Here is a 10,914-nt window from a genome sequence, read left to right on the forward strand (position 1 = left end):
GTCTGTTCTCAGTCTCTCTACTGGTCTGTTCTCAGAGTCTCTCTACTGGTCTGTTCTCAGTCTCTCTACTGGTCTGTTCTCAGAGTCTCTCTACTGGTCTGTTCTCAGAGTCTCTTTACTGGTCTGTTCTCAGTCTCTCTCTACTGGTCTGTTCTCAGAGTCTCTCTACTGGTCTGTTCTCAGAGTCTCAGTCTCTCTACTGGTCTGTTCTCAGAGTCTCAGTCTCTCTACTGGTCTGTTCTCAGAGTCTCTCTACTGGTCTGTTCTCAGAGTCTCAGTCTCTCTACTGGTCTGTTCTCAGAGTCTCAGTCTCTCTACTGGTCTGTTCTCAGAGTCTCTCTACTGGTCTGTTCTCAGAGTCTCTCTACTGGTCTGTTCTCAGAGTCTCAGTCTCTCTACTGGTCTGTTCTCAGAGTCTCTCTACTGGTCTGTTCTCAGAGTCTCTTTACTGGTCTGTTCTCAGTCTCTCTCTACTGGTCTGTTCTCAGAGTCTCTCTACTGGTCTGTTCTCAGAGTCTCAGTCTCTCTACTGGTCTGTTCTCAGAGTCTCAGTCTCTCTACTGGTCTGTTCTCAGAGTCTCTCTACTGGTCTGTTCTCAGAGTCTCAGTCTCTCTACTGGTCTGTTCTCAGAGTCTCAGTCTCTCTACTGGTCTGTTCTCAGAGTCTCTCTACTGGTCTGTTCTCAGAGTCTCTCTACTGGTCTGTTCTCAGAGTGTCTCTACTGGTCTGTTCTGGTCATAGTTCTATGAAGTGCTGTGTTGTTCTGTTCTGTCCTGGCACAAAACCTTTGACTGATGAAACACGGTGTAACAGTAATGTCATCAGTCTCTGTGTAGTTTAATTTACCACCACACCTCTGATGAGACATAGTGTAACAGTCCCAGTTATTCCTCTCAGAGAGTAAAGACCTGCAGCTCTGTCTACTTTCTGTGAAGATCTGCCTGCTGTCATTCCCCTGACCAGTCATTCCCCTGACCAGTCATTCCCCTGGCCTGTCATTCCCCTGACCTGTCATTCCCCTGACCTGTCATTCCCCTGTCCTGTCATTCCCCTGACCTGTCATTCCCCTGACCTGTCATTCCCCTGACCTGTCATTCCCCTGACCTGTCATTCCCCTGACCTGTCATTCCCCTGTCCTGTCATTCCCCTGACCTGTCATTCCCCTGACCTGTCATTCCCCTGTCCTGTCATTCCCCTGACCTGTCATTCCCCTGACCTGTCATTCCCCTGACCTGTCATTCCCCTGACTGGTCATTCCCCTGACCTGTCATTCCCCTGACCAGTCATTCCCCTGACCAGTCATTCCCCTGACCTACTACATAGTTCTCTGTGTAGTTCTGCACCACTCCTCTGGCGATGATGTTGTCTAACAGTTATTATTTTGGCCATCTAACTTGTCTGTTATGTAGCCATTGTTATGACAGTGATACCGCCCTGACATTGTGACTGCTTTTGGATCAGATTTGGCAATATGAACGTCCCTTTTTCAAGATCCTGTCTTTCAAAGATAATTTGTAAGAATCCAAATAACTTCACAGATCTTCGTTGTAAAGGGTTTAAACACTGTTTCCCATGCTTGTTCAATGAACCATAAACAATTAATGAACATGCACCTGTGGAACGGTCGTTAAGACACTAACAGCTTACAGACGGTAGGCAATTAAGGTCACAGTTATGAAAACTTAGGACACTAAATAGGCCTTTCTACTGACTCTGAAAAACACGAAAAGAAAGATGCCCAGGGTCCCTGCTCATCTGCGTGAACATGCCTTAGGCATGCTGCAAGGAGGCATGAGGACTGCGGATGTGGCCAGGGCAATAAACTGCAATGTCCGTACTGTGAGACACCTAAGACAGCGCTGCAGGGAGACAGGACGGACAGCTGATCGTCCTCGCAGTGGCAGACCACATGTAACAACACCTGCACAGGATCAGTACATCCGAACATCACACCTGTGGGACAGGTACAGGATGTCAACAACAACTGCCCAAGTTACACCAGGAATGCACAATCCCTCCGTCAGTGCTCAGACTGTCCGCAATCGGCTGAAAGAGGCTGTACTGAGGGCTTGTAGGCCTGTTGTAAGGCAGGTCCTCACCAGACATCACCTGCAACATCACCTGTCACCTATGGTCATAAACCCACCGTCGCTGGACCAGACAGGACTGGCAGAAAGTGCTCTTCTCTGATGAGTCGCGGTTTTGTCTCACCAGGGGTGATGGTCGGATTCGCGTTTATCGTCGAAGGAATGAGCATTACACCGAGGCCTGTACTCTGGAGCGGGATTGATTTGGAGTTGGAGGGTCCGTCATGATCTGGGGCAGTGTGTCACAGGATCATTGGACTGAGCTTGTTGTCATTGCAGGCAATCTCAACGCTGTGCGTTACAGGGAAGACATCCTCCTCCCTCATGTGGTACCCTTCCTGCAGGCTCATCCTGACATGACCCTCCAGCATGACATTGCCACCAGCCATAGTGCTCGTTCTGAGCGTGATTTCCTGCAAGACAGGAATGTCGGTGTTCTGCCATGGCCAGCGAAGAGCCCGGATCTCAATCCCATTGAGCACGTCTGGGTCCTGTTATGGGGTCCTGTTGAATCAGAGGGTGAGGGCTAGGGCCATTCCCCCCAGAAATGTCCGGGAACTTGCAGGTGCCTTGGTGGAAGAGTGGGGTAACATCTCACAGCAAGAACGGGCAAATCTGGTGCAGTCCATGAGGAGGAGATGCACTGCAGTACTTAATGCAGCTGGTGGCCACACCAGATACTGACTGTTACTTTTGATTTTGATCCCCCCCCCCCCCCCCCCTTTGTTCAGGGACATTATTCACATTATTCACTTTCTGCTAGTCACAAGTCTGTTTAACTTGTTCAGTTTATGTCTCAGTTGTTGAATCTTGTTATGTTCATACACATATTTACACATGTTAAGTTTACTGAAAATAAACGCAGTTGACAGTGAGAGGACATTTCTTTTTTTGCTGAGTTTAGTTGAAAAAATTGTTTGCTTGAATATCAAAATATGTACCTGTGCTTTATAAGTGAATTGCCAACTTGACTTTTGTTTAATCTTAGCTTGATGTATGGTATCTTGTTTCAGTCACTGACAGCCCATTCTATCGCTCAGGTCCATCGACAGTCAGTGGCCTACAGGTGTCTGGGACATCAGACAGCCTGGGAGTTTCCTGGCAGCCTGGCCCAGGGAGGACTGAGCGCTTCAGGCTACTGCTCACCGACCGAGTGGGTGTGGTGAGGAACCTGACTCTGGAGAGCACCGCTAAAGACTACACTGTCACCGACCTGGTGCCAGGGCGCGTGTATAACATCACCATGGTGACGGAGGCAGGGGGACGCCAGAGTACCACCTCAAGACAAATACAGACGGGTAAGGATTCAGTCATGATATGGGATTCATTGGAATGGACTCTGCTTAGATGACGTCAGCATCTGTAATAGCGATGTAACATCTATTGTACATAGGCCATCGGTAAATAGCCCACCCAATTTACTTACCTCATCCCCATACTGTTTTTATTTATTTACTTTTCTGCTCTTTTGCACACCAGTATCTCTACCTGCACATGACCATCTGATCATTTATCACTCCAGTGTTAATCTGCTAAATTGTAATTATTCGCCTACCTCCTCATGCCTTTTGCACACAATGTATATAGACTCTCTTTTTTTTCCTACTGTGTTATTGACTTGTTTATTGTTTACTCCATGTGTAACTCTGTTGTTGTCTGTTCACACTGCTATGCTTTATCTTGGCCAGGTCGCAGTTGTAAATGAGAACTTGTTCTCAACTAGCCTACCTGGTTAAATAAAGGTGAAATAAATAAATAAAACATATTTGTAAGTTAGGATCATCACTATATTTAGAAATAAAAATGTAATTGTAACTATTAAAGTCATACTGCACCAAATTCCAGGAAAGCGCTTCGGTGATCAGCTATTTATTTTAAGCCTTGAGCTTCTCACATAGTCATCAGCCCACACGAATAATGGGATAGTGAGTATATGGGTAGATGCCAACCTCTCCTCTGCTCCCTACATCCTGTGGAGTATATGGGAGATGCCAAACTCTCCTCTGCTCCCTGCATCATGTGGTTCTGAGTGTATGGGAAAGACTGAGTGTTAGGGCCTGGTATGGACACAGGGCCCAAGCCTGCTTTCTTTCCCAACAGAGTCCCTACCCAACCAAGCCTGCTTTCTTTCCCAACAGAGTCCCTACCCAACCAAGCCTGCTTTCTTTCCCAACAGAGTCCCTACCCAACCAAGCCTGCTTTCTTTCCCAACAGAGTCCCTACCCAACCAAGCCTGCTTTCTTTCCCAACAGAGTCCCTACCCAACCAAGCCTGCTTTCTTTCCCAACAGAGTCCCTACCCAACCAAGCCTGCTGTCTTTCCCAACAGAGTCCCTACCCAACCAAGCCTGTTTTCTTTCCCAACAGAGTCCCTACCCAACCAAGCCTGCTTTCTTTCCCAACAGAGTCCCTACCCAACCAAGCCTGCTTTCTTTCCCAACAGAGTCCCTACCCAACCAAGCCTGCTGTCTTTCCCAACAGAGTCCCTACCCAACCAAGCCTGCTTTCTTTCCCAACAGAGTCCCTACCCAACCAAGACTGCTGTCTTTCCCAACAGAGTCCCTACCCAACCAAGCCTGCTGTCTTTCCCAACAGAGTCCCTACCCAACCAAGCCTGCTTTCTTTCCCAACAGAGTCCCTACCCAACCAAGCCTGCTGTCTTTCCCAACAGAGTCCCTACCCAACCAAGCCTGCTGTCTTTCCCAACAGAGTCCCTACCCAACCAAGCCTGCTTTCTTTCCCAACAGAGTCCCTACCCAACCAAGCCTGCTGTCTTTCCCAACAGAGTCCCTACCCAACCAAGCCTGCTTTCTTTCCCAACAGAGTCCCTACCCAACCAAGCCTGCTGTCTTTCCCAACAGAGTCCCTACCCAACCAAGCCTGCTTTCTTTCCCAACAGAGTCCCTACCCAACCAAGCCTGCTGTCTTTCCCAACAGAGTCCCTACCCAACCAAGCCTGCTGTCTTTCCCAACAGAGTCCCTACCCAACCAAGCCTGCTTTCTTTCCCAACAGAGTCCCTACCCAACCAAGCCTGTTTTCTTTGCCAACAGAGTCCCTACCCAACCAAGCCTGCTTTCTTTCCCAACAGAGTCCCTACCCAACCAAGCCTGTGTTACTCTTTAACTGTCCAGGATCGGTGTGAATTTTCCGCAATATATTCAGCCATCGTAAACCTCCGCCTTAGGCCTTAGGCTGACATTATTTATTAGTTTTTTATCATCACCATTTGCTTTTTCAGAAGCAGCAGCTACTCTTCCTGGGGTCCACAGAAAACATGAAACACGATAAGTCACAAAACACTGATACACTGATAGACAAGGACAGTCATATGTGACCGACCGGCTTGATTCGGTCTTATGGAGCAACATTTGAAATTGTGTTTACATTTTTTTAAAACTTTGGATAAAAGTAGAGACTCAGAGCTATAAAATGGCATATGTGTCACGCCCTGATCTGTTTCACCTGTCTTTGTGCTTGTCTTCACATTGTCACTTCACACGGCCTGCACTTGATTCCTGATAATATCATACACTGAGGTTGAGGAACATTGGGAAAGTAATTCTGCTTTGAAAGTTGATGAACTCTTAATCTCACTTTTGAGAAAATGGCCCTTGAATATTTTGGTTCACCTACTGGAGAGATCTTCTTTGTCTCCACCCCCATTCAGCATCGTTCACACCCTCTTAAGCCTTAGCCCCGCCCATCTCTTTAAGGATTCACATCTGAGGCCATGTATTAAACAAGACTAAAGGCTGGTTTATACTATGGGTGTACATTTAATCTGGAGTGCCAGAGTGTACTCTGGGCGTTTGTAAATTTAGAGCGTTGTCAGATTGTAAACTCAGAGCGTTGTCAGATTGTCCGTTTGTACATTCAGAGCGTTTTCGCACTTGGAGCGTTCAGAGCGCACACTGGACGCTCTGGCCGAGGAGTAGGGTTGTTCTGACCTCACAACGACAGTCCTGCACCCAAGCTAACTGGTTAATGTTGGCTAGCTTGGTAGCTACTTCCAGTACAATTGAGCGAACACCTCACTCTGACCATTTTACTCGCCCTAGCAGAGCTGGTTAGGCTATTTTCATGTTATCCAAAGTGGAGACTGCAACTGTTCTGCTGGCAACAATTTAATTGCGCTTTTTAGCCAACGTTTACTGACACCGGCAATATTCATCGGTGTTTGTAAATTTGTCAGTTATTCTGAGCTTTGGCACACAGACGAGAGTGCTCTGAAATCAGAGTAGATATCCAGAGCGAATTTTACCAGCTACGTCTATCGACAGTTGTCGCAGTGACATCATGAACATTCTATTGAAATGGTTACTTACGTAGTGGAGTCTTTTGTTTCGTCACGTAGATAGCTAGCTAGCTAAACAATGAACCACGATCCCAACTCATAACGTTACTACCCCTGCATGAATCTGCAGGTAGCTAACCTACCAGGTTCAACGTTAGCTAGTTAACATTAGGCTGTCATTTTTTTCTGTTTTTGCTATTTGCTCTTTGTTATAGAGCCAAAAAGATTGGAGAAGTGGTTTACCCATACATCTCTCTTTTGGACAGATAATTCTTCGTGTTGTTGTTTGTTTAGTGTTTTCCAATTTTCCCAGAAGTGGTTAGAGTCTATGGATTCTTCAATTACATTGAGCTGATTTCTGACGTGCTGTTCCTTCTTTTTCCGTAGTGTATTTCTGTATTGTTTTAATGATTCACCATAGTGAAGGCGTAGGATCTGGGTAGTTTTCTGGGTCTCTGTTTTTGGTTGGACAGGTTTCTCAATTTCTTTCTTAGATTTTTGCATTATTCATCAAACCATTTGTCATTGTTGTTCATTGTCTTATTTTCCTGTTTGACATGTTTTTATTTGATAGGGAAGCTGAGAGGTCAAATATACTGTTTAGGTTTTCTACTAATAGTGAGTTGTCTAAAAGGGATTGAATTTGTCTCTCTCCCTCTCTCTCCCTCCCCCTCTCTCTCCCCTCTCTCTTCCTCTCCCTTCTCTCCTCTATCTCTCCCTCCCTCCCTCTTGCTCTCTCTCTCCCTCTATCTTTCTCTACCACCCTCCCTCCCCTCTCTCTCTCCCTCTCTCTCTCCTCTCACTCCCTCCCCCCTGTCTCTCTCCCCTCTCTCCCCTCCCTCTCCGTCTTCCTCCCCCTCTATCGCTCTCCCTCTCCCTCCCTTCCCTCTCTCTCCTCCCCTCTCTCTTCCTCTCCAGTGCCCTATGCCGTCTCCAACCTGAAGCTAGAGAACAATAACACCCAGGACAGTTTGAGAGCATCATGGAGTCAACCCCAGGGTGATGTGGACTCCATAGTGGTGACCCTGTCCTCGTCTGGAACCACCCCTCTGGAGAAGACCCTGTCATCTGACACCACAAAGGCCCACTTCCACCAGCTGACACCCGGACGGACCTATCAGGTTTCTGTCGCCACCAAGAGCGGAGAGCTCTCCAACCAATCAACTGCCTCGGCTAACACAGGTAACAGTAGGCGTAACCAGAAAAACGTCATGTAAACCAGGACAAACTCTGTGTCGTGGTCAGGAGAACGTCTTGTCTCTGGTCCAACATGCTAACAGTTAGTGTTCTCAGAAACCCACTGAAGCCTTCAGTTTGTTGACAGGAACACTCTTCCTGTTGAAGAGGGCCTCTGCTATTAAAGCCAAGAGGATAAAGGAGGGGGTGAGATGGTAATTCCCCTCGAGTGTGACTGTTTAATTTAAACACTCTGTTATTGAGGGTTCAGCAAGAGCTCGTTGAGCGTCTCGATGATGTCTAAGATCATAACTATGTGATCACTATTCATGGATTAATCAAGTGGATTAGAATTAGTCCATTGTGTTGTTGTGTTAAGGCGTCTGCATGCTTCCCAAGCAGAAACAGTTCAGAAGAGTTCATTTATTATGATGACATTTGGTGATGTTTCTTTCTTAGGTGAGGGGTTTTGTTCTCAGGTGAGGGGTTTTGTTTTTAGGTGAGGGGTTTTGTTCTCAGGTGAGGGGTTTTGTTCTCAGGTGAGGGTTTTGTTCTCAGGTGAGGGTTTTGTTTTTAGGTGAGGGGTTTTGTTTTTAGGTGAGGGGTTTTGTTCTCAGGTGAGGGGTTTTGTTCTCAGGTGAGGAGTTTTGTTCTCAGGTGAGGGGTTTTGTTCTCAGGTGAGGGGTTTTGTTCTCAGGTGAGGGTTTTGTTCTCAGGTGAGGTGTTTTGTAATCAGGTGAGGGTTTTTGTTCTCAGCTGAGGTGTTTTGTTCTCAGGTGAGGGTTTTGTTCTCAGGTGAGGGTTTAGTTCTCAGGTGAGGGGTTTTGTTTTTAGGTGAGGGTTTAGTTCTCAGGTGAGGGGTTTTGTTTTTAGGTGAGGGGTTTTGTTCTCAGGTGAGGGGTTTTGTTCTCAGGTGAGGGTTTTGTTCTCAGGTGAGGGGTTTTGTTCTCAGGTGAGGGTTTTGTTCTCAGGTGAGGGTTTTGTTCTCAGGTGAGGGGTTTTGTTCTCAGGTGAGGGTTTTGTTCTCAGGTGAGGGTTTTGTTCTCAGGTGAGGGGTTTTGTTCTCAGGTGAGGGTTTTGTTCTCAGGTGAGGGTTTTGTTTTTAGGTGAGGGGTTTTGTTCTCAGGTGAGGGGTTTTGTTCTCAGGTGAGGGTTTTGTTTTTAGGTGAGGGGTTTTGTTCTCAGGTGAGGGGTTTTGTTCTCAGGTGAGGGGTTTTGTTCTCAGGTGAGGGGTTTTGTTCTCAGGTGAGGGTTTTGTTCTCAGGTGAGGGTTTTGTTCTCAGGTGAGGGGTTTTGTTCTCAGGTGAGGGGTTTTGTTCTCAGGTGAGGGGTTTTGTTCTCAGGTGAGGGGTTTTGTTCTCAGGTGAGGGGTTTTGTTCTCAGGTGAGGGTTTAGTTCTCAGGTGAGGGGTTTTGTTCTCAGGTGAGGGGTTTTGTTTTTAGGTGAGGGTTTTGTTTTTAGGTGAGGGGTTTTGTTCTCAGGTGAGGGGTTTTGTTCTCAGGTGAGGGTTTTGTTTTTAGGTGAGGGGTTTTGTTCTAAGGTGAGGGTTTTGTTCTCAGGTGAGGGGTTTTGTTCTCAGGTGAGGGGTTTTGTTCTCAGGTGAGGGGTTTTGTTCTCAGGTGAGGGTTTTGTTCTCAGGTGAGGGGTTTTCAGGTGTTTTGGCACCACATGGTTGTTCTGGAGGCCAAAGTCCATAACTCTTCGTCGGTGATTGGTCAACAGCAGGGATTCTTCAATAAAGTATTTGTTGTCATTCAACGAGAGAAGACTGCTTTTTTAATGCCAATATTTTCAATGAGAAATAATGCACCGAACATCTTACTTAGATGTAAAATTACACAACGAATGTCAAAATTAATTAAAGATTCCTTGAGTTTGAGCTTAGATTATTTTAGACTATATACAGCGTCTCAAAAATGGACAAACAGGTACTGTACTTCTCAAGGAAATTCAGAGACTTTATAACCAAAGGTCTTTTGAGGGATTATGCGAGCAGGTTCGTTCGGAAAGGCGCCAGCCCGAACTGAAGCATGCTGACGCCTTAAGGGTTCTTACTTCCTGCCTTTTGAGAGCTGCTAATATAAATGAACAAAATGAAATACTCCAGACTGTGCCTTTAACTGGTCTTTCTCCTTCTCTCCGTCCCAGTCCCAGATAAAGTGTCCCAGCTCTCTATGGAGGCGCTGGATGACTCCAACTCTCTGAAGGTGATGTGGGCTCCCCCTGGTGGAGACTGGGATAAGTACAGGGTGCTGCTGTTAAATGGGACCCAGACTCTGGATAACAGGACCGTGGAGAAAGGGGTGGTGGAGTACACCTTCTCTGGCCTGGGACTGGTTCCTGGGAGGACCTACAGGGCTGGGGTCATGGTGGAAAGCACCGGGGAGCAAGGCACAGTGGAGTACTGCCACAGAGGAATAGGTAGGCTACACAACAACGTAATGGAGTAGGAGAAAGTACTGGCATCAGTAAGAATGATAAGAGAACTCATGACATCATCATGACTCTTCATCTCATTGTTCTCTCTATTTCTGCAAACCTTGTTTCTCCCCTTCTCTCTTTCCCTTAATCCACCCCCGTCTCTCTCTCTCACTCTCTCTCTCTCCCTCTTCCCTCTCTCTCTCTCTCTCTCTCACTCTCTCTCTCTCCCTCTTCCCTCTCTCTCTCTCTCTCTCTCTCTCTCTCTCTCTCTCTCTCTCTCTCTCTATCTCTCCCAGCTCCTAAGCCCGTCTCAGAGCTTCATATCCGCCATGCTGACGAGACCTCCCTCAGCGCCCTGTGGAGTCACGCCCCCAACTCAGCCAGGGACGGCTACGCCGTAGAGCTCCGCCATGGCAATGCCACGGTTGCCACGAGAGACCTGACCCGTGACATGAGGGAGTGCACCTTCAACGTGCTCATGCCCGGACGCGTGTTCACCATCACCGTGACAACCAAGAGCGGGGAGCTCAACAGCTCTGTGTCTGTGCTAGGGAGGACAGGTGAGAGGGTTGCTATAGCACCTGTATCGATATGTACACACAACACACTAAAACAGAGTAGCTGAGGTCATCTCTATGGTAACACTGTATTTATCCAATCAGAGGGACTCCATGATACTGTCCCTTTGTAGCTGAGGTCATCTCTACGGTAACACTGTATTTATCCAACCAGAGGGACTCCATGATACTGTCCCTTTGTTGCTGAGGTCATCACTATGGTAACACTGTATTTATCCAACCAGACTTTGAGGCAGCATGTACAGGGATGTTTTTACTTTGTCTCAGTTTATTTTCTTCACAAAATGGAGTCTTCAGATGAAGCCTGACACACAAAGGGTAATAATGAGCCTGCTGAGATGAAAATAAAAGCTTTGT

The 10,914-nt window shown here is 47.1% G+C and overlaps 1 protein-coding gene across 1 annotated transcript in view; it reads left to right on the plus strand.

Moving 5' to 3' along the window:
- Positions 1-10,914, plus strand: part of LOC139394623 (receptor-type tyrosine-protein phosphatase beta-like) — a 115,909-nt gene that overhangs the window by 8,097 nt on the left and 96,898 nt on the right. Inside the window, exons 3-6 of the mRNA XM_071142724.1 lie at positions 3,129-3,386; positions 7,301-7,564; positions 9,707-9,979; positions 10,276-10,539. Of these exons, the coding sequence (XP_070998825.1) occupies positions 3,129-3,386; positions 7,301-7,564; positions 9,707-9,979; positions 10,276-10,539 (1,059 nt within the window). The remainder of the gene's footprint in view (positions 1-3,128; positions 3,387-7,300; positions 7,565-9,706; positions 9,980-10,275; positions 10,540-10,914) is intronic.

The sequence above is a fragment of the Oncorhynchus clarkii genome, unplaced genomic scaffold (genome assembly GCF_045791955.1).
Source record: "Oncorhynchus clarkii lewisi isolate Uvic-CL-2024 unplaced genomic scaffold, UVic_Ocla_1.0 unplaced_contig_797_pilon_pilon, whole genome shotgun sequence".
In the NCBI taxonomy this organism is placed as follows: Eukaryota; Metazoa; Chordata; class Actinopteri; order Salmoniformes; family Salmonidae; genus Oncorhynchus; species Oncorhynchus clarkii.